The 26,976-nt window shown below is 41.6% G+C and overlaps 1 protein-coding gene across 4 annotated transcripts in view; it reads left to right on the top strand.

Moving 5' to 3' along the window:
* Nucleotides 1-24,447, top strand: part of STAT4 (signal transducer and activator of transcription 4) — a 95,054-nt gene extending 70,607 nt beyond the window's left edge. For all 4 annotated transcript variants that reach the window (XM_055345695.1, XM_055345694.1, XM_055345693.1 and 1 more), the window contains 10 exons: nucleotides 12,340-12,423; nucleotides 14,249-14,347; nucleotides 16,950-17,085; nucleotides 18,800-18,849; nucleotides 19,302-19,396; nucleotides 19,695-19,831; nucleotides 20,171-20,362; nucleotides 21,718-21,784; nucleotides 22,135-22,243; nucleotides 24,173-24,447. In XM_055345695.1, the coding sequence (XP_055201670.1) occupies nucleotides 12,340-12,423; nucleotides 14,249-14,347; nucleotides 16,950-17,085; nucleotides 18,800-18,849; nucleotides 19,302-19,396; nucleotides 19,695-19,831; nucleotides 20,171-20,362; nucleotides 21,718-21,784; nucleotides 22,135-22,243; nucleotides 24,173-24,199 (996 nt within the window). In that variant the 3' untranslated portion in view covers nucleotides 24,200-24,447. The remainder of the gene's footprint in view (nucleotides 1-12,339; nucleotides 12,424-14,248; nucleotides 14,348-16,949; nucleotides 17,086-18,799; nucleotides 18,850-19,301; nucleotides 19,397-19,694; nucleotides 19,832-20,170; nucleotides 20,363-21,717; nucleotides 21,785-22,134; nucleotides 22,244-24,172) is intronic.
* The last annotated feature ends 2,529 nt before the right edge of the window (nucleotides 24,448-26,976 follow it).

The following is a 26,976-nucleotide window of genomic DNA, read 5'->3' as shown; positions in this document are numbered from 1 at the left end:
TCAGATCCTGAATTGGAAGTGGCCTTGGAGATCGTCTGTTTAGTTGGCCTAGATGCCAGGGCATATGTGTACGCCCTACATATTTGGAAAATTAGAAAACCTGGATTTGAGTCCATTCTGACAGTGACTGAAAATGTGATCCTTGGCAAATGATCTGATGGAGAAAAATTGCATTTGTTTCCTCTAACAGATCAGGGTAGTAATGCCCAGCACTCTCTGCTCAGAGATGCTGTATATGTAAGATCATCTACATAGTTATAGTAGTTATAAAGCAGTGGTGTGGTGGTAAGGATTCAGTCTCCTGGCTTGACAGTCACAGCTTCTAAGAGACATCTCTTTGAATTATTTGGAAGGGAAAAACACTTTATAAATCCAGCATTCAACTGTAACCAATCTAGCCCTCTCCACAAAACCACAAAGATTGACCACAAGAGGTTTAATGCTCTGCATTTTCCCTTCCAAGAATTCTTCATCCCCTTAATTGTGTCTTAAAGAGCATTTGCCAAATAGCACAATCGCACCAAAGATGAGCCAGGGTAGAGCCTTGGCTTAGGGCAGAGCTGCAAACAGGTCTCTATCCCCTAGATATCACAGAAGCAGAGCTTTTGAGTTAAAGGATATTCTAGTAAACCAGATAGATAGGATTTATTCTTCCCACCTTATAGAAATCTGTAGAGATTTCCCAAATTTCCTAATTGGAACATTAGCACATTATAAATTAAAAAGTCATTTCACGCATCTCACTGGAACTTTGGCCAGTGATGCAGCGTAACATCCCTGAGTAGTATCTGCTAAGTCTGAATAGACTAAATACAATGCTTTCTGAGCTTTTCTTAAGTAAAACAGATCAAATGGGAATAAATCTAAATAGCTCAACTCTCCAATACATTGTCATCTTTATAAATGTAAAATCAAAGTCTTTACTTGGGTTTCCCTAGAGATGAAAATCCATGTAAATCATCCTCTACTATAGAATAACCAAGCAATGTCTTATTAACACTGTCTGCGTATATTACTGCGAACGTATTTCCTCTTGTTTTCTGATTAATACCAAAATCATGCAGTCGTGTCAGAATGACTTTATCCTTCTCCTTTTTCCCCCTCGTTTGCCAGCTCAGTTTTATTCTAAGCTAATTCCTTGAGCTCCCCCTGTTGATAAAATTGTAAGATGACGCCTGGGTACGTTTAAAACACACCACAAGGCCCCGAAGTCATTTCCTGTCCTACAGAAACAACTGAAAAGTCACAAAAGATATGAAGTGGCCTCAAAAAGATGATCAAAGGATCAGGGGCTTGGCCAGGCAGTAGGAGTGATCAAAAGAAGTCAGGAAAAAGCTTGGGGAAGATCTAGTGATAAAGTAGAGTTCATAAAGTCATAGGGACAGAGGTTGTAGTAACCAAAATGTCAGGAAATCAGGAAGCTAGGACATTATACCTCATTTTCGAAATTCGGATAGATGTTGCTTATCTGTGAGCACCTGCAGCGGGAGTGATATGGCCTGATAAGAATTTACTGAACAGATCCTCCTGTGGCATTTACTCTATACTGGGCAATAAGAGCTTCACTAACATTGATTGATGTACTTCTTGTGACAGTGCTATGAAGTGGATACTATGAGCGTACTCATTTAATGAGGGAAACTGAGGCACGCAGGGGTCGGGCCAAGATTCAAAGTGGGGCTCCCATGCCCATGCTCTTGGCCACTATGCCAGGCTGCCTCTGGGATCAGAAAACCTGTGCTGGGAGAAGCGGCCCTGGTTGGCACTGCTCTGTGACCCCCTCCTGCCCCTTGCTCACACGCTCGCTCCATCTGCTGGGATTCCTGTCAGGGAGGCCTTTGCGAGCATGCGAGTAGCACCCATCCTTTCTCCAGCTGCTGCTGTTACGGTCTCACCCTGCCCACCCACTCAGAAATCACGTAGCCATCTCGCACCAGAATCCTTAGAGAGTTTAGAAGAAATTTAAAATAGTGCTTTCTCAGAAAATGTTGTTGACCTCTCCCTTAACTCCTCCACCCGTCAGTTGGGGATTGGAAATAGCACCGTGTCGGGGTCTGCCTCTCAGAGGCATCACTGACCCCCCGTTCCTTTACCTGAAAATGGGGATCACGTTGACCTGCGCTCATGGGGTGGTTAAAAGGATCACGGGAGATGGGACGTGGGGAGAGTCGGCTGCGCTACGCTGATCAGAGCCCCAGGGCCGCCCATGTGTAAACAACAGGTATTGACCCCGGTGGAGAAGTATCTGTAAAGATGACCCCTGACTTAGGACACGCCGCCCGTCCTTACCTCTGCCACCTGCCAAAGTGCTTGGATGTTCCCTTTCAAGGGCCCCTGGCACATCCTTCTCTGATTCCAGATCCCTGAGCTCTCAAAGCACCATGTATGTAAGCCCTTTTTATGGGATCACATGTCTTGGGTTCCTACTACCACCCCACTTGGCCTGCCCCTGTGTGTAGCACACGCGCACACACGCACACTGGGCACCTCAGTTCTGCTTTTGTGGTTGTCAGAATTTGGACTGGATACTTACTAAAAGATTGGGAACACACCAAGACACCATGGGTGATGGTTTCCCCAGGGGCGCCTACTCTAAGCCTCCCGAGCACCCCATATGGGGCTGTTTGACTCACAGTGTCCAAAATGAGGGGGTCGGTCAGGATGTGCCGGGGGTCTCAGCTGTAGGATTAGGTAAAGGGAGGAAGTTGCATTAGACCCGTACTGTTGCAGAACAAGCAAAGAGGTTCCTTAGGAGCCACCTGTGGATTGGGGGAGGGGGTGAAAGGTGGAGCTCTGGGTCACCCACCCCTGTTCGGTCGCTCTATTTTATATATTTTACAGATTGGAACCCAGGTAGTAAAATTCTTTTCAAGAATACGTTTCAATATTCTTGAAATTTGAAATATTTGAAAACCATTGGATTTAGACAATTTCTGAAGCTTTTTGGACTAAGGCTCTATAATATGCAAAAGTGCAAACTAGAGTATGGTCTTTACTTTTTTGTAAAAAATAATGAATTTAATTTTAATAATTTCCTTTGCAATTTCACAACCCCCCCCCCATGGGAAATCTGTCGATGTGCTGTCGCAAAATCAAGGCTAGCAATTATTGCTTCTTTCTCCCCCCTTTGTTCTTTCCTTGGAAGAGCCACCGCCAAGAAACAATCCCATCTCCTAGCAAATGGCCAAACTTGGAAGGCATCAGGTTGTCCTTGTAAAATAAACATTCCCAGGAAGCAGGCTTTCCCAGAGGTCCTTCTCTGGCAAAAAGCTAGCTAGAGAGTATTGTTGAAATGTGGAAACTGTTTGAACAGGCAAGGTGGAATGCAGCCTCTCGAGTTTCCTCTCTGTCATGGGCTTTAACTGATAAATGAGGTTTAGCCACAGACTAAGGTATCGGGTAATTTTGTTTATATGGTGGGAAGTCATAAAGCCTAAAGAAGCTATTAGTAGAGCCTGGGTGACTTGAGATTCATCGAACAAAAGAGCCAAACAGATGCTCTTTCAAGGTTCGCTGTTCTCAAGCACACGTTCACGCGCCAGCCAGCCCAGCTTTTGTCACAGAAAGCTGATTCCCTTCTGAACAGTTTAAGTAGTGGCCACACTTTTTAAGAGTGACGTTGATACAAGAATGACACTAAGTGTGTAGACTTTGTATGGGACACCTTCCATATAGTCCCCTTATTTTATGGGCTGAGAATTAGTTGTCATTATCCATTTATTTCCTGCGGTTCTGTGATTGAGGTCAGTCTCTCGTGTGATTGTACCATTATTTCCTGCTCGGATCTTTGTTTCCCAGCATCCAGCTCAGTGTCTGGCACATGGTAGGTACTCAGAAGGTGTTCATTAAGTGAATAGATTATCATTCATTGTTTTCTAGTCCACGGAGCAACATTATCACAGATTATGGCTTGTTTAGAGATGAGAAAGGAAGGCCGCCTGGGTGGCTCGGGCAGCTAAGTGTCCCTCCAGCTCTTGACTGCAGCTCAGGTTGTGGTCCCAGGGTCTTGCGGTCCAGCCCTGCTTCAGGCTCTGTGCTCAGCGGGGATTCTGCTGTTCCTCTCCCTCTGCTCTCCCCCCCCTGCTTGTGCGCTCTTTCTCTCTCTCTCTCTCAAATAAACAAAACAAATAGAATCCTTTAAAAAAAAAGTGAGCAAGGAATTTAGATGAAAATTTGCCTTATCCCAGTGTATTTTCTTAAAAGAGGTTTCCTCAAGTCCAGAGTCATAACATATGACTTATGTTATTCACATATTCTAGATTTAATAGCATGATAATATGTTTATTTACATATTCTAGATTCCCAAGGTGTATTATTAGGCATAGAGCATAGGAAAGAGAAAAAGAATATGGTGACATGTCTACCTGCCTTTCATAAGGTTGTGTATTTTCGTGTCCAGGTGAGCCTGGCCAGGTGGTTATGGCAGATGATGCAATGTGTGCTTTTCTTTACAAGTACAATGAAGTCAATCCATTTACGTCATTCAGTGCCGTAGACTATAAACACCACAAATAAGGATATTTTAAATCCATAATCATCTCAGATGATTAGAGTGGCTTTTAAACACAGCCATTAGTGATGTGTCTTATCTGTGATGTTTTCCCCAGTCTCCGAGGAATGCATCCTGGCAGTGCAAACTTGAATAGTAGCCTTGGCCTGGATGGCACTGATAAAGCATAAAGGCTGTGATGGGTGGCCATGTGAGCTTTCAAAGTCAGTGGTGCTTCCTTTTGTCAGAGCTGCTTTTCTCCAGGCTCGTCTATCATATAGTGTTGACTTCCTTGCTGTATTTCACTCTAAATGTGCCTCTCTACTGCATCCGGGGCTTTAAGTCATCATTAGAAATTAGCTTGAGGGGCGCCTGGGTGGTTCAGTTGGCTAAACGTCTGACTTCGGCTCCGGTCATGATCTCAGGGTCCTGGGATTGAGCCCCACATTGGGCTTCGCACTCAGCAGGGAGTCTGCTTGAAGATTCTCTCCCTCGGCCTCTTCCCCTGCATTCCCTCTCTCTCTCTTGCTCAAATAAATAATCTTTTTAAAAAAAGAAACGAGTTTGGATCACTGAGGAAAGCTCTTGCCATCCATATTCCAGTTCAGTAAAGTGATGAGTAAAGCATGTCGTCTTTTTCCAAAGTTCAAGGACAACTCTGAGTGTCATTGCTCTGCCTACGGAGTCCTGGTTTCTCACACTTGGGATGGTGAACACACGGGCGCCATGACACAAAGGCCTGAGGAAATTATCCATAATGAGTAATTAGACCATGTGTGCATTTAGTTGTGGAAGTTAAACTCTAGAGACTAGTATGGGGGAGGGGTGGGGCCTCGTAGTCAAAAAGACTCCCGTTAGCTGTCCTCTGGCTGTGGCCCTCCCGACAGAGAAGGACATCTGTGGGATCGAGGCAGTGAGCTTCCCTGGAGTCCCAAGCGCAGATGGCACCATCAATGCAAACTTGTAGGTACAAGCAGAGGCCTATGGGCCACACTGGCTGGTGAGGCCCCTCACAGAGGTGGAGGAGAAGGGGGTGGGCAATGGTCCAGAACGGCCCCGCTCTCTCCAGGCCACCATGTTCCAGTGAACTTTGAGGAGTTAAAACCTGGCCAACTAGGTCATATGAAACTTAGAGGTCAAAGCAGGAGCTATATCATATTTTAACAGTTTGTTAACTTGATTTATAATGGTCAAATGTTTACCCGTGTGGTTTGTGGGTCTCCATCTGTGTGCTTGCGTCAGGCCTCTTAAGTGTCCTACACAGGCTTGCCTCATCCTGTCCACTGAACTTAGTGAGAATGTGAAAGGAACCCGCTAGTAAACATGCATTGCGGATTCTTCGTTTGTCTCAGGATTTGCATAGTGGAAGCACGCTATGGGGCAGTGAGATTTTCTGTTTAAAAAATGTGGGTTTTGTTCAATTCCGTGTCTAAACAGAAGCTGATGACTTCAGCCCATACTTGACCAAAGAAATAGTAATGTATTTATTTCAACACAGGAGGGCTTTGGGTGGGGACTGGCTGTTTCATGCATTGGATGTACTGGGGGTAATTTTAGGAGGGGTCTAAGGGATTTTCAAGCAAAATTTCCATTAGCATAACTTTCTACTAACCCAGTAAGAAGCAGTCCCACTCCTACCTGAGGTTGATGTAAGGTACCACAGTGATCTAGCCCAAGGAACAGAAGAGTCTTTAATTCTCTACTTCTTTCTCAGTAACAAATCCTAAGTGTGACATTCCTCATTGTCAATAAAGTCTTCCTCATGCAATTGTCCTTCATATCATCATATTAGAACTAAAATCTTTATTATTTGAAATTTAATATAAGTAGATTATAACTTGTTATTAATACATATTCAATTTAGGTAATTTCTGCTAGGGCTGACTCTGACACCCTTAATGCCACCCCGACTCTTCTAGTCTCAATAATTGCTCATCTGCTTACAGGTTCCCCCAGGGTTTGTTTGTTTGTTGTTGTTGTTGTTGTTGTTGTTGTTTTAACATTGTTTAAGCCTTCAAGGTGCCTGGGTGGCTCAGTTGGTTAAGTGTCTGGCTCTTCATTTCAGTTCAGGTCTTGATCTCAGGGTCATGAGTTCAAGCCCCATGTGCTGGGCATGGAGACAACTTAAAAATATTTATATAAGTAAATTAAAAAATAAAATTCTACACCCATCTCCAAATTTTGCACATCTCTTTTGAGACTAAACACAATGTGGATATAGCACATTGAGACTCATTGTCTCACAAATTCCACCTGAAGTTCTTGTTATGATGCAGAATCTGATTCAGAAGGCTTGGGATGAGGCCAGAGATCCTGTTTTCCTACCAGCTTTCAGGTGCTGACAGTGCTTCTAGTTCTGGGCACACAGCAAGCTGCTGTACGATTTCATTAGAGGAAAAACAGCAAAAAATAAATAAAAAATTAAAAATTAAAAAAAGAGAAAAACAGCAATTTCTGTCCCACTTATTCCCACACCAAACCTACTTTCCAGAGGTGATCATTTTTTGAGTCAAAGTATTATGCTAACATACTAATATTTCTTGATTTTTAAAAAATTTCATATACTTCTGAATTCTTTCTATAAAAGATTAAAGTATCACTATCACCAGTTCTTTTTTCTTTTTATTTCACTGGTTCTTTATATATATACATTTCCCCCCATCTTCACAGTATCATTATAGAACATATTTTGTTTTAGTCAATGTATTCAACACTTACATTACTTTGAATGAATAAAAATTGTTAACAGCTGAGCCACATATCATAGTATAATTGCATTTCCATTCTTGTATTACTTCTGACTTTCCCTGGATTTATTAGTTGCCTCAATTTCTTTTTCAATCAGTTTATTTTACGTACCTGTCACTAATGTGGCCCAAAACTTTTCTTTGAAACTTGAAAACTTCTTTTTTTTAATAAGGATTTTTTAAAAGTTTTTTTTAAATTTATTTATCTGAGAGAGAAAGAGACAGCCCGTGCTCAAGTCGGGGAGGGACAGAGGGAGATGGACAAGCAGACTCCCTGCTGAGCAGGGAGCCCCATGGATGTGGGAGGGGTCTTGCTCTCACAACCCTGAGGTCATGACCTGAGCTGAAATCCAGGGACACTTAACTGGCTAAGCCACCCGAGTGCCCTGAAACTGGAAAGCTTGCTGCAATATGATCAAACAAGTCTATCTGTGGGGTTTTTTTCTTTCCCTTGGGAACACCCCCTCGGGAGCCCTCCATCTCTTTCTCTGATTTGAGCTGATTGCCCTCTGATTCTGTTGCCCAATTATTATTATTATTATTTTTAGTTCTTAAAAAACTTCCTTTCACCATCATCCTAGTAACTACATCTTCTACTTTACTAGAGACTGAAAAATTGTTCTGTAAAGTGATCGTACCCACTCCCATCAACAGTGTATGAGAATTACCATTGGATTATGCCTTTGAACTTTTTTCTATTCCATTTTCTCTATTCTCTTTCTGGAACTTCTGTTATTTTGTTATTAGAGTTTATGTATTAATTCTTTACTCTCTTTTCTATCCTATTTTTTTATTCGATTTTTGTTTGGTGGTTTCACTTTCTGGGACATTTCTTTCACTCTATTTCCAGTCCTTCTGCCAACTTGTCTATTTCTCTTATTCTATTTATAATTATTCATTATTATTTTCTGAACGTTCCTTTTGATAGCATCTTATTCTTGTTTCACTGGTGTGATATATTTGTTACATCTATTAATAAAGATTTTGCGACATCTTTAAGAGCTTTTTAACAAACACACACATGCACAAGTAGAGAGAGAAATACAATAAACCTTCATTTATACATCACCTAACTTCAACAATGATTAACAATTGCCTATCTTATTTCATCCATTTTCTCCCTATAGTCCATAAACTTTTACAGGATCTTCCTCTTTTCTGCATAATATCCCAGCCCTGCCCTCCGCTTGGCCTTGTATCTGAAATGCAGAGAGCCTCTGTAGTTCCTCTGATTCATCCGCTCTAGAGAGTAAACCTGTCCTCCTTCAGGGTCAGGGACGGGTGGGGACCTCATTGCATTGGCTCCTAACTGCTCCCCTGTTCAACCCTCTGCATTCAGGCCTCACAGGCTCAGGTGTTCGGAGACACCCCGGTTCTCCCCCTTATTGCCACCCTTACACCACACCCCTTCACCTCTCATTCAGAGATCTAAATTACAGTTTTATTTAATGAAAAGTAAACAAAACTCCAGCTGTTACTTTATTGAAGTTTCTGGAGGGAGCAGAAGAAAATACATTTTCTACCTGCCAATTTTAACCAGAAGGAAATCTTGCTTTCTTTTTAAACAAAATTCATTATGACATTGACTTGTTTCTGTTATATCTATATACATATGCCTTGATTTTATTAATAGTTTATAAGCTGAAAAGGGCAAATTTTTAAGAATTAAAAATACGGAATTGTCTGCTTCTTATTGATGAAAATATGCTAGAATTTTCAGTAAAAAATTATATTGTTAGGGATACTTAAAATCATTCTGTTTGTGGAAATGAAGATTTCTCACTCTGTATAGAGTCTACATAACTTTTTAATTTTTTTTCAAGAGTTTATTTATTTATTCATGAGAGACACAGAGAGACAGGCAGAGAGAGAAGCAGGCTCCCTGCGAGGAGCCCAATGTAGGACTCGATCCTGGGACCCTGGGGTCATGCCCTGGGCCGAAGGCAGGCACTAAACCGCTGAGCCACTCAGGGATCCCCTTAATTTTTTATTTAAATTCAATTTGCCCACATATAGTATAGCACCCAGTGTTCATCATATCACATGCCTGCCTTACTGCCCCCCACCCACCTCCCCTTCAGCAGCCCTCCATTTGTTTTCTGGAGTTGAGAGTTTCATGGTTTGTCTTCCGCTATCATTTTTCTCCATTCAGTTTCCCCTCCTTCCCTTACATTCACATGTGAGTGAAACCATATGGTGATTGTCCTTCTCTGACTGACTTACTTCACTCAGCATAATACCCTCCAGGTCCATCCACGTGGAAGCAAATGGTGGGTATTTGTCGTTTCTAATGGCTGAGGAATATTCCGCTGTATACACATACCACAGCTTCTCTATCCATCATCTGTCGATGGACACCGAGGTTCCTCCCACAGTGTGACTATTGTGGACATTGCTGCTATAAACATCGGGGTGCAGGTGCCCCGGCGTTTCACTGCATCTGTATCTTTGGGGTAAATCCCCAGCAGGGCAATTGCTGGGTCATAGGGCAGGTCTGTTTTTAACTCTTTGAGGAACCTCCATACAATTTTCCAGAGTGGCTGCACCAGGTCACATTCCCACCAACAGTACAGGAGGGTTCCCCTTTCTCCGCATCCTCTCCAACATTTGTGATTTCCTGCCTTGTTAATTTTCCCCATTCTCACTGGGGTGAGGTGGGATCTCATTGTGGTTTTGATTTGTATTTCCCTGATGGCAAGTGATGCAGAGCATTTTCTCATGTGCATGTTGGCCATGTCTATGTCTTCCTCTGTGAGATTTCTCTTCATGTCTTCTGCCCATTTCATGATTGGATTGTTTGTTTCTTTGCTGTTGAGTTTGATAAGTTCTTTATAGATCTTGGAAACTAGCCCTTTATCTGATACGTCATTTGCAAATATCTTCTCCCATTCTGTAGGTTGTCTTTTGGTTTTGTTGACTGTTTCTTTTGCTGTGCAGAAGCTTCTTATCTTGATGAAGTCCCAATAATTCATTTTTGCTTTTGTTTCTCTTGCCTTCATAGATGTATCTTGCAAGAAGCTGCTGTGGCCAAGTTCAAAAACAGTGTTTCCTGTGTTCTCCTCTAGGATTTTGATGGATTCCTGTCTCACATTTAGATCTTTCATCCATTTTGAGTTTATCTTTGTGTCTGGTGTCAGAGAATGCTCTAGTTTCATTCTTCTGCACGTGGCTGTCCGATGTTCCCACACCATTTATTGAAGAGCCTGTCCTTTTTCCAGTGGATAGTCTTTGCTGCTTTGTTGAATATTAGTTGGCCATAAAGTTGAGGGCCCATTTCTGGATTCTCTATTCTGCTCCATTGATCTATGTGTCTGTTTTTGTGCCAGTGCCACACTGTCTTGATGATCACAGCTTTGTAATAGAGATTGAAGTCAGGCATTATGATACCCCCAGCTTTGCCTGTCTTTTTCAACATTCCTCTGGCTGAGATCTTTTCTAGTTCCATACAAATCAGGATTATTTGTTCCAACTGTTTGAAAAAAGTTTATGGTATTTTGATAGAGATTGCATTAAATGTGTAAATTGCCCTGGATAACATTGACATTTTCACAATATTAATTCTTCCAATCCATGAGCATGGTATGTTTTTCCATCTCTTTGTGTCTTCCTCAATTCCTTTCAGAAGTGTTCTGTAGTTTTTAGGGTAGAGATCCTTTACCTTTTTGGTTAGGCTTATTCCTAGGTATCTTATGCTTTGGGTGCAATTGTAAATGGGATTGACTCCTTACTTTCTCTTTCTTCAATCTCATTGCTAGTGTATAGAAATGCCACTGACTTCTGCTGCCACGCTGCCATATTGCTGTATGAGTTCTAGCAATCTTGGGGTGGAGTCTTTCAGGTTTTCTGTGGGCAGTATCATATCATCCGCAAAGAGGGAGAGTTTGACTTCTTCTTTGCCAATTTGAATGCCTTTAATGTCTTTTTGTTGTCTGATTGCTGAGGCTAGGACTTCCAGTACTATGTTGAATAGCAGTGGTGAGAGTGGACATCCCTGTCTTGTTCCTGATCTTAGGGGAAAGGCTCCCAGGGCTTCCCCATTTAGAATGATATTTGCTGTTGGCTTTTTGTTGATTTCATGATATTGACGTATGTTCCCTCTGTCCCTACACTTGAAGAGTTTTAATCAAGAAAGGATGCTGTATTTTGTCAAATGCTTTTTCTGCATCAGTTGAGAGAATCAAATGGTTCTTGTCGTTTATTAATGTGATCTGTCATGTTGATTGATTTACGGATGTTGAACCACCCTTACATGCCAGGGATAAATCCCACTTGGTCAGGGTGAATAAGCCTTGTAATGTACTGTTGGATCCTACTGGCTAGTGTTTTGGTGAGTATTTTGACATCTGTGTTCATCAGGGATATTGCTCTGTAATTCTCCTTTTGGGTGGGGTCTTTGGTTTTGGGATCAAGGTGATGCTGGCCTCATAGAACGAATTTGGAAGTTTCCATTTCATTTCTATATTTTGAAACAGCTTCAGTAGAACAGGTATTATTTCTTCTTTAACTGTTTGATAGAATTCCCCTGGGAAGCCGCCTGACCCTGGACTGTTGTGTTTTGGGAGGTTTTTGATGACTGACTGCTTCCATTTCCTTATTGGTTATTGGCCTGTTCAGGTTTTCTATTTATTCCTGCTCAGTCTTGGTAATTTATAAGTTTCAAGGAATGCCTCCATTTCTTCCAGGTTGCTTATAGTTGCTCATAATACATTCTTCAAATTGTTTGTATTTCCTTTGTGTTGGTTGTGATCTCTTCTCTTTTATTTATGATTTTATTCATTTGAGTCTTTTGTCTTTTCTTTTTAATAAGGCTGGCAAGGAGGTTATCTATCTTAATTCATTCAAAGAACCAGCCCCTAGTTTCACTGATCTTTTCTACAGTTCTTCTGGTCTCTATTTTATTGAGTTCTGCTCTAATCTTTAGAATTTCTCTTCTCCTGCTTGGTTTAGGTAAATAGCTTTTTTAAATAATAAGAGGGAACGTTCCATGACAGGGAATGTTTGGGGCATTTACTTTAAGACTTTACTAATTTTTGTAGAAGCAGGCCTAAGAATAGATAGCAGGAGTGCATTTGTAAGATAAAAAATTCTTTCTTTCTTCCTTAGGGCTGTCACATGGTAACTGAAGAGCTTCATTCTATAACCTTTGAAACACAGATCTGCCTCTATGGCCTGACCATAGATTTGGAGGTAGGTGTCAATCAACTATTTACTATTAATATTTTCAGTAATTGGCTGGCATTTGTAGATGAAAGTTGAGTGTTTTTAGGTTTTAGTACATTCTCTATTATTTTTGTTTAGAATTTTGTTTAGAAAATTTAATTTAGAAAATCAACATGTCATTTAGTTACTAATTAGTCAACATTCTACTAGTAGAATGTATGCCATTCTGGTTAAATATAAATGATAAAATCTCATGGGCATTATCAATGCAATATCTATTTAATAATTGCTTGCCCAGATTGCATGTTTTTGGTTTGTTTTCTGGGATCTTCTGAGTCATGCCTACTCAGTGGAAAGCCTAAAGAGAAATAAGTAAGCATCCTTAAACCATGCCACATAGTGATATATTTTTAAAATTTTAACTTGTCCACAAATCCCTCAGAAGGAAGGTTTTTCTAATGTAATGAGTAAAGACAAATGATAGGAACATTAACAATACGTTGTTTTATTCTCTTAACAGTCACCATTGGGGGATCCCTGGGTGGCTCAGTGGTTTAGCGCCTGCCTTTGGCCCAGGGTGCGATCCTGGAGTCCCGGGATCGAGTCCCATGTCGGGCTCCCGGCGTGGAGGCTGCTTCTCCCTCCTCCTGTGTCTCTGCCTCTCTCTCTCTCTCTCTCTCTCTCTCTCTCTCTCTCTCTGTGTCTATCATAAATAAATAAATAAATCTTTAAAAAAAAACAGTCGCCATTGTACTCAAAGAAGGAATAAAGAAATTTTGAGGATTAAATTGAACATGACTGACTATGAGCTCCTTGAAAGCAGGGCATCATGACTTTGTCACACCATTGCCAGTAACTTACTCAATGCCTGGCCCATAGTAGATGCTCAGCATAGGTTACTCAATGCCTGGCACATAGTAGATGCTCAGCATAGGTTAAATAAATTAATGAACGGGTGCATGAAGGAACACACACAGTTTTACACATCCCAATATGATCTTATTTGTGAGAGGTATTGTCTTAGAGATCTACCTTTCCATTTTTATCTTATTGAATGTAAATCTATAAACATTTTCCATGAATGCCTTCCTTATCTCTTTTTCCTAAACCTCTGTTTAGGAAACATGGGCCTAAGAGCCCATGTTTTCATGAAAATGTTTTCATGGGCTATTAGGGTTGGTGTTTCCCTGTCTCCAGAAGTCTAACCTCTGTTATCGAGAAAGGACTAATGTGAGTTGATTAGTTTCTCACACTAGTCTGTGAAAGCCTTTTTATTCTATGAGGTTGAGAACTACAGTACCAATGTAGTTCCACAGCAGACTGGGCAGCTCTGTTTCTAATAGAGTTTTGTATTCCAACATTGCTTACCTCTTCATCTTCTGCAGTGAAAATGCCCATGTCTAGTACTGACATTAATTAGATGTCAGATCATAAATTGAATATATTGATTCACTTCATGGATTAATTTGAAGTTAAATCCTTTATAGTAACTTGTTAAGAGAACAGTTGCAAAATCAATACAAGCTCTAATTGGCTGCATTTTAGGCCATTTATAATACTAGAAAATATAAATATTTTTATGATGTCAAGGGAAGATACTGGAGAAGTTAACTGGCCAAGCACTCGGAAAGGATTCCCATTTTTATGGCTTCTTTCATCCCCATACCTTCATTCATATATTCCTAGAAATTTCCCGTACCTTCACAAATCATTTCAGTAACCAGGGCAGTGTAGACACCAGGATTAAAGGAGTAGAGCTGGCTTGAGATGGCCCTTTAGGAGACAGGGTAAAGTATAAAATCAGTGCAAGGTGCAACTACCTGTAATAACTGTGCTTTTTTTTTTAACCCAGACCAGCTCATTACCTGTGGTGATGATTTCCAATGTCAGTCAGTTACCTAATGCTTGGGCATCCATCATTTGGTACAATGTGTCAACCAACGATTCCCAGGTAGAGTCTATTCCTATTTCTCCTCCTTTAATTCTATTTGATTTGTTTTATTGTCCAAAAACCCATCTGCATCAAAAGATACATATATATATACATATATATGTATATATATATATATGAGTATATGTATATATATGAGTTTTGAATATATAGTCATATATCTATATATATTAAATTTAGCATGTTTTCGTGGATTGTTTTATTCCAGAGAGTTCCAATTATATTTAGTTGTATGAATCCTCTCTTATGTTATATTTAAAGTGATATGTTCTGATGAACTTGGACGCTGGGAGAGTTCTGGCTAGCAAAATGGACAGGCAGGTATTTGTTACGTCTGAGGATCTGGTCAGCTCTCAACTATGTGCATAACAGTGAGTTCTAGGCCCATCCTGTGGCTCTGTTAATTGGGCCATGGGGAGACTTCTTGGTCTAGAATTAATGTCTGACTGCTATGTGTACTGCCTCAACTACTTCCGGTCACACCTCCACACAGACTTTTATTTAAAGGTAGCAAATTGGTTTCCAAAGAAGTAACTAGAATATTAACCAATCTTGCCTAACTAACCCTCTGACTATACAAATTTTCAAGTTGATTATAGATTTTATCCCTTCTAGGCTCAAGCTGGGTTTTAGTGCCATCTGGTGGTTATTTGAGACATTGATCAAAAATTGGCTTCAAGTTCCAAAGCTAGCTGAAAACAGAAACAGATGCTCTTCTTAAAAGACAACCAAGGGAAACGAGTGGCAAAAAAAGATGTCTGCCCTTCCCCTTGTTCCCTCTTACAAAATTTCATTATGTTGTCCTCGAAACCAGCAAGGCCTAGAGAAAATGGTTCAAATGTAAAGAATATTTATTCTTAATTCAAAGCAAATATTCACTCTTAAGGGAAGAATTTTTTTTTTTTTACCTTAGGTCCTAGCAATAAGAACCGACATGATGAGTTAGCTCTATCTATCTATCTTTTTTAAAATGTGCCTAATAGGGAAATAACATGGAATATGTCTCCGCTCTATTCCTTCTCATCCTTGGTGCCCTGCATCTGAGATTAACTGTAGAGAGGGAGGCTGCACAGGGTACACGGTGCCTCACTTCCTCTCAGGCTGCAGTGAGAAGAACAGGACTCACTAGAGAAATCATCTGGTCTTTAAAGCCAAGAAGAGCCTACACCCCTGGATTAAAGGATATTCCCCATGAGGGGCTACACATATTCAGAGCTTTTCATTCAACTTTGGGATGTAGGAGAAACGATGGGTCACTTCCCTGTCCTCTGAGTACAGCACTGTTGTGCTTAGCTTTCTTCAGCATCTTTCACCAAAGTTGTCACACTAGCCACCCCAGACTCTGTTCTGCTCCTGGATGAGGAATGTGGAATGCAGATCGCATGAAGCTCCTACAGCGTAAATGCACAGCCTACTTACAGAGTCCAGCATAACAACAAACTCTGGTTTTTCTTCTTCCCTCTCTTCTGCTTCAAAATCTAAGCTCCCAGACCTCAATTATATTCTATGCTTTTTGGGCATTTATCGAGACACAATTGTCTGGTTCAAGGGAAACTGCATCTCTAGAAATTCTTTCTCTCCATTACCTCCCCTTCCTATCTCCCACTCCTTGTTGGATGCTGTGTCCTCTTTCACTCCCAACCTTCTGACACCTCTTGGATTGGTTCCTTTTGTTGCTGCCCAGCTTAGCTCATGCCTCTCCTGAACTGTACTAGATTACTCAATTCTTCCCCTTCTTCTCTCCCTAGAACATCTTTCTTGGCTTTCACACCTCTGCTTTCCAGTAATCTGAGATGAAATCCTCTCTTTCACAATTGTTGACCCAGTTTCTGGTACAAGCAGTCTTATTTGTAGTTAGTCATACAGAAGATTCTCTTGCCCAGATCAAAAGAAAAGATTACTGTATGACCCATAAAACAGGACTCAGGTTAATTATGAGTTCGTATTTGTAAGGTCACCTACTTTAGCTTGAGACTTACCTATTTTTGTGCTTTGGGATTCTTCATTCGGTCAAGGTGTAACTTGTACCAACCCATGATAAGCTAATTATATAATTGATATAGGTATTGTTGAAGATTGATATTACTTGAGAAAAGAATATTTGCCCAGTGACTTATTGGACAGTATTAAGGACTTACCTGAGTTGATTGATAGCCCACAGTCCAGGGAAAGTTAAGAGATGCCCAACGATTCTTTCAAGAATAACATGGAGGGATCCCTGGGTGGCGCAGCGGTTTGGCGCCTGCCTTTGGCCCAGGGCGCGATCCTGGAGACCCGGGATCGAATCCCATATCGGGCTCCCGGTGCATGGAGCCTGCTTCTCCCTCTGCCTGTGTCTCTGCCTCTCTCTCTCTCTGTGACTATCATAAAATAAAAATAAAAAAGAATAACATGGAGACATCTATTGTATTGGACTCAAGGATTAAGGAACTCTTCAGGAAAAGACAAAAGCAGCGTCAGTTTAAAAGCACAGCAGAGATGAAACGATAATCTGTATTAACTTAGATTGCCCTAAACAGTTTAAGACAGGAATTTTATATACTGAATTATAGTGTGTTCAATGTGATCAATGAATATAATCATCGTTACAACTCTATTTTAGAACTTGGTTTTCTTTAATAATCCTCCATCTGCCACTTTGAGTCAACTCCTGGAAGTGATGAGCTGGCAGTTTTCATCATATGTCGGCCGGGGCCTTAACACAGATCAACTCAATATGTTAGCAGAGAAGCTTACAGGTGAGAGCTTGTAGACGTGAAGACTTGCCTCTGTTTGGGGTCCTCAGGCATTTTAAAGAACCAGGTGATACTACTACTTATTCATAAGGAGGATAGTCACAATTTATTGAGCACCTACTACATCGCCAGGCACAGAGCTAAATGCTATGTTATATTTTTTAGGAAAGGCTAACTCATTACTCTATCCGTTTTAGAGATGAGGGTCCCTCAGCTCAGAGGTTAGTGCCTGGCATGGCTGTGTGGCTAGTACACAGCACAGTCAAGACACAGGCCAGGCTGGTCCAGTTCCAAAGCCTCTTTCTTTCCATTCCACTCTCCAGTCTCCAGGGTGTTTCTATGCCATTTTCACTGAGTGTAATGTGAAGTCTTAATGGTGCCTTGACTTTCATATTAATATCACAATGGTCATTAACCAGCTGGACAACAGCTGATTCCAGGGCCAGGGAATTTCCTAGAAATCAGAAGCCACCCAGATAATACTTAATTCTCCGTATCAAGAAGATCTCAGTTTTGGGTGCCTGAGTGGCTCAGTCGGTTAAGCATCTGCCTTTGGCTCAGGTCATGATCCCAGGGTCCTGAGACGGCGCCCCACGTCAGACTCCCTGCTCAGTGGGGAGCCTGCCTCTCCCTCTCCTTCTGACCCTCCCCCTGCTTATGCTCTCTCATGCTCTCTCTCTCTCTCTCAAATAAATAAAAACAGTCTTTAGGAAAAAAAGGAAAGACAATTTCAGTTTTGACTAATAGTTTTTTAAATTTGCAAAATAGAATTATTGGTACTTCAGATAGTGACTATAGTGTAAGATTTTTCTAAAAGAATTTTTTTTTCTAAAAGAATTTTAAAAGACATCTATATTTTGACAAGTCTGGGGTAAATACATTTAGCACCAAAAAAGAGTTAAGATTAGATTTGTATACATTTCTAGTTAAAGTAGGGCCAAAGATGCATTTGAGCATCAGCAGTGAAATATACTAGGTGACTTGGCAACTGGTGCTGGGTTGCCACTTGGACCTCCTATCTGATCAGTAAATCAGATCTTTGGGGAATATTTAGAAATTTAGTTAATGTAAATTTGCTTTTTGAACTTACATAGTTCATAAACTGCATTTAGTAAATATTTGTTGAGTGAATAACGTTTTCAAATATCCTTTTACATCTTTACCAGATTATCCTTACAAGTATAATTTCCTTAAAAATTGAGATACTCTTGTACCATGTCATTGCCCTGGACCATAGTCAGATGGCTTCTTACTGCCTAAAGGATCTCGAGTTCATTCTTTTCGTAGTAATAATTAGGAGCCCTGATAATCTGTCTATATCTAACTTATATAAGTTTATGTTTATTGACCAACATTAGGCAGCTCTGTCTCCTATATAAGCCTTGTTCACGCCCACTGTGCTTCATCCTACATTATTCTTACTAGAGTGTGGTTTCCTCCTTTTCTTCTGATAATTTATATCCTATCCAATCATGAGGGCCTGGCACTAGACACTCACCCTCTTCCTAAAGTTATCTTAGCTCCTGCACTGAAAGGAATTTTTTCTTAGATAATTTCGTGATATCTTACATTTTTACTCTTTCTAGCATTAAGTACACTGAAAATCCATAACAGATGCTTAAGAAAATCTTGAAAGGGGCTGGGGAAAATCTAAATTGAGCACCAAATGGAAAAGCCTAATTGTTAATAAAAATCTCATTCTTTTCTTTCATTTTAGTCCAATCTAGCTACAATGATGGTCATCTCACCTGGGCCAAATTCTGCAAGGTACAAACAGGGGAACAAGAATATCATTAAGATTTTTTTTAAGTAGTGCTTCTTCTTAAGCCTCTTTTGCATAATCTGGGATTTTGAGGATTTCCTGAATGCAGTTTGTTTGGTTTTTTTTAACTCTAAACTATTTTCTCGTTTAAAGGAAGTATTCCAGGGTGCCTGGGTGGCTCAGATCAGTTGGGCAGCCAACTCTTGGTTTACACTCAGGGGTCTGGGATTGAGCCCCATGTCAGGGTCCCCACTCGGTGGGGAATCTGCTTCAGGATTCTCTATCTCCCTCTACCGCTCCCCCCACTTTCTCCCTCTCTCTCTGTTTCTCTTTAAAATCAATATTTTTTAAAAAAACGTTTAAAGGAAGCACTTCATTGAAAACTGGAACTTGAACTATTATTTCAACATTACTATTGAAATAATCATTGTCCTAACATGTTTGTTTATTGCAATAGGAACACTTATATGGTAAATCATTTACCTTTTGGACATGGCTTGAAGCAATTTTAGACCTCATTAAAAAACACATTCTTCCCCTTTGGATAGATGGGTGAGTTACAGGCTATATTTTCCACATGAGTTCATTAGATTCTTATTTTTATGGTATTGTTTTTTTTTCCCTTTTTTTTTTTTAAAGCATGTTTAGAGATGGGTGGGTGGGGGAATAGTTCAGTTCTTTCATTCTTCATGGAGTACTGATATTTACTTTAATCTTATAAGAGTATTTCATTGACTTTTTATTGTACTCAGAACAAATTTAAGTCAGTTCTTTGTGAGTGAAACAAATACAGATGTAATAAATTACAGTGTTTGCTCAGATAAAACTTGTGCCATTGCTCTACTTTTAGGTATGTCATGGGCTTTGTTAGCAAAGAAAAGGAGCGACTCTTGCTAAAGGATAAAATGCCTGGAACCTTTTTGTTAAGATTCAGCGAAAGCCACCTTGGAGGGATAACCTTCACCTGGGTAGACCATTCTGAAAATGGTACATGCTCACTCTTGTTTGTACATGTGAATTAGCATCGAGTTTGGCTGTCGGCATTTCAGTTTTCAGAAGTGTGTAGCACGATGTTCTGTTTTTCACGTGTTCAGGGGGCTTTAACATCAGTTGTTAGAGTTGTCCCCGAAGAGGGTACCTTGAGTCGCTCATAGCCCTGTGTGGGTGCCCTCCATCACGTGGCAATCTCTAGCCACACCGCACAAAAGGGCCGGCAGTGTTTTAGAGCCAGTTAAGTGAAAAATGACGTGGGCAGGAAGAAAGTCCACAAAGAATTGCCGGCAGGAACCTAAATGTTCCTCCCCGACCCCCTGTCTGTGTTTCCAGGAGAGGTGAGATTCCACTCGGTGGAGCCCTACAATAAAGGCCGGTTGTCTGCTCTGCCGTTTGCGGACATCCTTCGAGACTACAAGGTTATTATGGCTGAAAACATTCCCGAAAACCCTCTGAAGTACCTTTATCCTGACATTCCCAAAGACAAAGCCTTTGGTAAACACTACAGCTCCCAGCCGTGCGAAGGTTAGCTTCTTTGCTTGCTTGTTGTCTTCAGACCTTGACAGATACCCTCATATTGGAGAAAAGTAAATGCAGCTCCTCTCCTTATGTTTACTTCAATTGTCATTGAGACCCATGGAGCACGTGGAGGTCAAGGCCTTAGAAATGAAGTAGTGTGTGGGCAGTTCCCGAGGAGGGACAGCTGGGGCCACCCAACCCCGCACAGGAGCTAGTAATCATGGCTTCCAGCAGCCAGACTTCCGGTGGCCATGGCAGCTTCTCACAGCCACTTGGAGAGTGTCGGCTTCCTCCTTCCTAAAACAAAAGTGCCTCTGACTTCATGTCTATGACTAGGAGAGGGGGGGAAAAAAGAGGAGGTAATGATTAGAAAGCTATTAAGAGTTAGGGAAGTCTGTTTTCAGCAAAAGAAGCCTGGGGTTTAAAAGCTTTACATTTTCTACCTTACAGTAGTCTCCCAACTGAGGTGGATGGTTCACTTGCCGGGAAGGGCCCAGGGGTCACTGCTTCGTCCCCCACCTACTGGCCGACTAACAAGTCTTAGAGCACCTGCCTTTCCGGGTTGTATTCCAAGGGGCTAAAGTAACGCCTGACCAAAATAAGCCTTTGGGGAAAATATTTGTGGGGTTTTTTTTGATTTTTCTTTTTCTTTTTTTTAAAAGATTTTATTTATTTATTCATGAGAGACATAGAGAGAGAGAGGCAGAGACACAGGCAAAGGGAGAAGCAGGCTCCATGCAGGGAGCCTGACATGGGCCTCTATCCCAGGTCTCCAGGATCACGCCCTGGGCGTGCCAAACCACTGTGCCACCGGGGTTGCCCTGGGAAATATTTGTTAAATACATGAAAGAATATAAATAAAATTAGCTGTATAATTGTAATGTTAAGTTTCCCGTTCTGTGTCTCTAAAAAGTGTATGCAAGTCATTATCCATTACAATGTCCATCTATAGCAACCTAACCTATGAGCACCGTCTTGTGGAATATCACACAGTCGTCACCCACAGACACTGATTGTGGCTACCCTACTGACTCACTGTAAGTCCTACAATACTCAGATCAACCAAATATAATCAAACTTAAACATAACATTGAAGACAGGTGATATAGGCGACTCCCACTTCTTCTCATACATCGCAGAGACAATCATACGTAAAGTCAGTTTAGGCCTGCCAAGAGATTTTTCTCTTCTTGCACATTTTATGTTCATAAACACTGTTTCATCTATTCAGCCAAAAATTTTGGTGAGTCACTAAACAATCAGAATATCTCTCTTCTTTTAAGGTTACTTATATTTTCATAGGCTTTTTATAAAAAATACATATCACATTGATATCATTTTTTCCTGCCTTTCTTTTCCAGTCTCACGGCCAACAGAAAGAGGGGACAAAGGTTATGTTCCATCTGTTTTTATCCCCATTTCAACAATGTAAGTAACCTTAGCTACATGTAAAATATCTCTTACTGAATTTATCTTTCTTTAAAAAAAGCATTTCTACCGGAAATCTTAGGCTAGAGCAGAGTACGTGTACCTGACAATAAAGCATTTTAACGCTCAGTGTCCCACCCACTTCAATACCTAGAGAGCCGGCCCTCAGGAAGCCCCATAGCATGCCATGACTGGAATCCTAAAGCTGCCATTTTATATGTCATGTAGTTCAGGGGGGGCATCTCGGTGACACAGATAGATGAAGCCCCAGCAATGAGTTCCAGCCCCAGCGTCTCACCACAGCTATTATTTTTAATCCTTTTCAACATGTGCCTTGTGATCTCTTTAAGCCGAAGCGATTCAGCTGAGCCACATTCTCCGTCAGATCTCCTGCCCATGTCTCCAAGTGTCTATGCAGTGCTGAGAGAAAACCTGAGTCCCGCAACAATTGAAACTGCAGTATGTTCCCTTTCCTTTCCATTGCTGGTCAAGGGCACTCCTGTGAAGCACATGTGCTACCTGGTAATCAGAGGGGCTGAAGTTCTGCCTGAGAAGTGAGAAAACACTTCTGTCGGACCAAATCCATGAGCAAAACGCTGGGTGTGTCTGTCTGTTCCTGTGGGTCACTGAGGGGGTCTTGCCAGCAGACGCTTTCACTCATTTGAACTCCTTTAGGTTCTTGCCGCCAAAGCCAGCAGAGGGCAGATACTGCTCTTCCTCACTCACGTACACCTTGTCCCCACTTCTCCCATTGGCCGCACCACTCCCCACCACTCCCCACCTTAGTAGACCACATACATTAGTCAATATCTATAAGCCCAGTTCAATATTTATTTTATTTTTTTTAAGATTTTATTTATTTATTCATGAGAAAGAGAGAGAGAGAGAGGCAGAGACACAGGCAGAGGGAGAAGAAGGCTCCATGCCTGACGTGGGACTCAATCCCAGGTCTCCAGGATCACGCCCCGGGCCGAAGACAGGCGCTAAATCACTGAGCCACCCGGGCTGCCTGCAATATTTATTTTAGTTGAAGGATTACAAATTCCGATTTTTTTAAATTGTTACTTGTATTATTAGTCTTGTCCCGGGGCTTCTTCAAGTAGTACATGAATTACAGTCAGTAGCAGCGTAATAATTCTCTCCTGAGAACTGAATCACAATCTTAAATGCAGTAATGTGACTTAGGGTGCATCCTCTCTATTGCTCGTCCCCAATACCATCGAGGGATTCCATTTACATACAAATGAACATACTAGAACAATAGAATCTTAGAGGGACCCTGAGCCCCAAGAAATTTGTATCTGGTGTTGGGGAGGAAAATTTTTGCTTTACCCTTCGAGGTTCTTTTTGCTGATCTAAGAATTAAATTGACATGAGACAGATTGATAAGAAAAAATAAAGCAATTACTAATAATTACTAACTAAAAATAAATAAAGTACTAACAGGGAACCATAAGAATATGAGGCCCACACACAAGCGATTGAGGCTTATATGCCATTCTGAGCTAAGGAGAAGGGGCTAGGGTCTGGGACTTCAAAGAGAATGAAGACAATTCACGGGAATATGAAAAAGAGTAAATATTTCATACATGTTTGCTGGGCTATACAGAAACAATGGGGCAAAGAGAAGAATTTTAACAAATAGATTTCGTTAAGTTCCTCCCTGACTACCACCCCTAGTTCATTTTATAATGTCATTATCTATGGGGATCTGGCTCCCTTCCTGAGCCAGATCCTCTATCTAGATTCTTTTAGAACATTAGTGGGAAGGTCAGAGTTTCTTCCTAAGCCTTTTAGTTCTTAAATATTATCAGCCTAAAATAATTCACATGCTAAAAAGGCACATTTTGGGATGGCAAATTTTGCTCCTCTACACGGGTTGTAAATCAAGTGAGTTTTAGTCCTCTTGAAGATTTCTAGAGACGGGAAGCCCATTGTCCCCTTTGGCAGCTTATTCCAATGTTAGTTGTCTTAAATCATTTAGTTGCGAGAACTTTTGCTACATTTTTATACACATTTCCTCATTACTTTTTTTTAAAGATTCTATTTATTCATGAAAGAGACAGAGAGAGAGAGAGAGAGAGAGAGAGAGAGAGAGGCAGAGACACAGGCAGAGGGAGAAGCAGGCTCCATGAAGGGAGCCCGACGTGGGCCTCGATCCCGGGACCCCGGGGTCACACCCTGGGCTGAAGGAAGGTGCTCAACTGCTGAGCCACCCAGGCTGCCCTCATTACATTTTTGTGGGATAAAATTTGTGAACACTAACTAGTTAATTGGTAGAAAGATTATGAAATATTTAGTAGACAAAAGGGTGTTTACCTAAAAAATTATAACTTTCTTGCAAAATCATTATTTTCCTCAAAAGTCATTTTCATTTTCCAATTTTAGATGAAGTCTCCGTATTCTGCTGAATGACAGGATAAACCCTTGACTCTCAGAAGAAGGAAGCAAATGAAAAAGCTTAAAGACTGATCTTTGCCAACAATCATATCTTATTTCTTCAGCTTTGTATATACCGGTTTCCAGGAAATGGTTGAAGTCTGAAGCTCTGCTTTCACTGACGTGACACCACCAACTGGGAATGTCCTGGTTGAAATGCTAAAAACCAAAGCTTCAGATAAACTTGCAAAATAAAACACTTTAAGAAACCAGTGTTAATATAATATTAACAAATGACTCATTTGTATTTGCTTCATTTCTGATTTTGTTTCTTACATGTTACTTCTGACTTCGTCTCTAGAAGGACTGTTAAGATTTCAGAATAGGTCAAGAATGACAGACTCACACCTACATCACTCAAAACCCAGCAAGAAGGCCTGAGAGTAAAGCCAAGTGGGCTAATGTCCTGAGTTCTAGCAGGTAAAAGCCATCACCCTAGATACCAGATGGAAGGAATGACAGGACATAAGAGCAGCAATTTACAGGGTGTCCTGGGTGAATTGTGAAGCCTCTTGATTGCCAGATCAATACTGTCTCAACTTTGGGGTTCACAGCTGCTGGTTCCACTGCCAGGCATGACCTCGTCTCAGGGGAAGAGTTCCATCATCATCCTCAGCTGGTATTCTCAGGTAAATTGCCCCAAAAGCAGATTCATAGGTAAAAATTTCATGAAACAAGGACGACTCCAGAAGAGGTTGGACTAGGTGAGCCCTATGATCCTTTCCAGCTCTCTTAGTCCCCAGTCCCATGAATCTAGTCTGAGCCTGGGAAAGGACTTGAGGATAAAGAGAAGCTCATCCCTTCGGTTTTCTTGGGTGATGAGGAAGGGGAGGGGGTTTCTGGAATGATGATGCAGGTGTATGAGCTGCAGGTCTGTTTAGATCCTTGCCTTGCTTCAGTGGTGCCTTTGCCCAGATGCTGCCCTTCGTAACAGTGTGGGGTCCCCACTGCCCAAGACCTGGGGAGGTCTCTGTGTCTCAAGCCCTGGTGAAGCTGTTGAGCTGGGTGAGGAGGTCATGATACCAAGGCATCTGCCCAGCCCAACTACAAAAAAATCTTGAGGCAGGTGTTCAAGGTGAGGTCTGACTGCAGCGTCAGACAACAGCTCCCTCTGGAGCTCTCTAACCCCACAGCCCTCTTACGTGGTCCAGGCGTCTGTTGGATGGAGGGCCGTCCGGCTCACTTGAGGTGCATTCTCCTAGTGTCTCCTCCACATGCCCTATTTCCTGAAATTCAATGTATCAGTTGGCAGCAAAAGTAGAGGAGATCACCGTAAACCTTATTTAAAGCTATATAGTTTGGTGGATATTTTGAATTGTAAAATGATTATTATAGTTTTGTCTTTAAAGAGGTAATCTCCTACCAGGAAATACTCAACTGGATTTGGAAGCCAACCAAGGTGGCGGAAGCTTTTCACTAATGAAATGTAGTAAAAGTATGATGCACCCTTATTCAGCGTGGTTTTTAGAACCTCTCAACATAGAGCCTGGTAGCAGAACGCCAAAGTTCCATATGGGATCTCAACCATCGTTGTCGGAGGGCAGACAACACAAGGACATGTGTAGTGTGCTCCCTATAGTAGAGGCAGAGGCCATCTAGTAAGAGCTCAACATGTGGTTATTTGTACTTAGATTCGGGAAATCAAAACCAAGTTCTTTATGACAGCGTAGAATTAGGGGATTTTGTCCAAGGATTCCTGGAGAACACCTGCAGTTCAGGATGAGCTGTGCCACTTGAGATGAAGTGCAGTGAATGGGAAGGGAATTTAGACGACATCCTCCAAATCCTCCTCCAGGGTATTTTTTTGGTCACAACTGGCAACAAACAAGTAGCATTTAATGAAATACAATGTAGATTTGTTTTTTAAATATTTTTATTTTTTAAAGATGTCATTTATTCCTGAAAGACCGAGAGAGAGAGAGGCAGAGACAGGAGAGGGAGAAGCAGGCTCTGTGCAGGGAGCCCGATGCGGGACTCGATCCCAAGACCCCGGGGTCACACCCTGGACCAAAGGCAGCACTAAACCTAAACCGCTGAGCACCCCTGGGCCGCCCTGTTTTTTGTTTTGTTTGTTTGTTTATTTATGATAGTCACACACACCCAGAGAAAGAGAGAGAGAGGGCAGAGACACAGGCAGAGGGAGAAGCAGGCTCCATGCACCGGGAGCCCGACGTGGGATTCGATCCCGGGTCTCCAGGATCGTGCCCTGGGCCAAAGACAGGCGCCAAACCACTGCGCCACCCAGGGATCCCTTTTGTTTTGTTTTGTTTTTTAAATATTAATCACATTTTCATTTCTCCCCTCCCCCACCCCAGGCCGACCCCAGATGTCCACTCTGCTAATCCCTTTGCAAATTCTTTTTCACATGGGCTCACTTGGACTGACTGCACTGAAAGTCACCGACTTTATCTGTAATAAATGTTGCAAGGAGGCAGCCCCCAGGGGATCTCCTCAAAGTCCTATGGTAGCAAGGAAGGCCTCCGGAGGCCATAAGGAAGGAGCCAGCCTGTTTCTGGCAAACTCCAGGGCTTTTCCTTTACCTCCTACGCTCAGGAGCCCCAGGAGCTCGGACAGGATTTGAAGTCCAAGCAGTCCCTGCTATACTCTCCCCACGGGAAACCGTGTACAGGCTTAGCCAGCCACCCTGTGCACACACCCCAATTTCTGGCAGATGTTTTTCTTTTTCAAAATGACCGTGAGCTTTGATTGACTTGACTGCATTTTTTTTTTTTTTTGGAAGAGTCAGGTATGTA

The sequence above is a fragment of the Nyctereutes procyonoides genome, unplaced genomic scaffold (assembly GCF_905146905.1).
Source record: "Nyctereutes procyonoides isolate TBG_1078 unplaced genomic scaffold, NYPRO_anot_genome, whole genome shotgun sequence".
Taxonomy (NCBI): domain Eukaryota; kingdom Metazoa; phylum Chordata; class Mammalia; order Carnivora; family Canidae; genus Nyctereutes; species Nyctereutes procyonoides.
The sequence above is the reverse complement of the archived record's forward strand: the minus strand, read 5'-3'. Positions and strand labels throughout refer to the sequence as shown.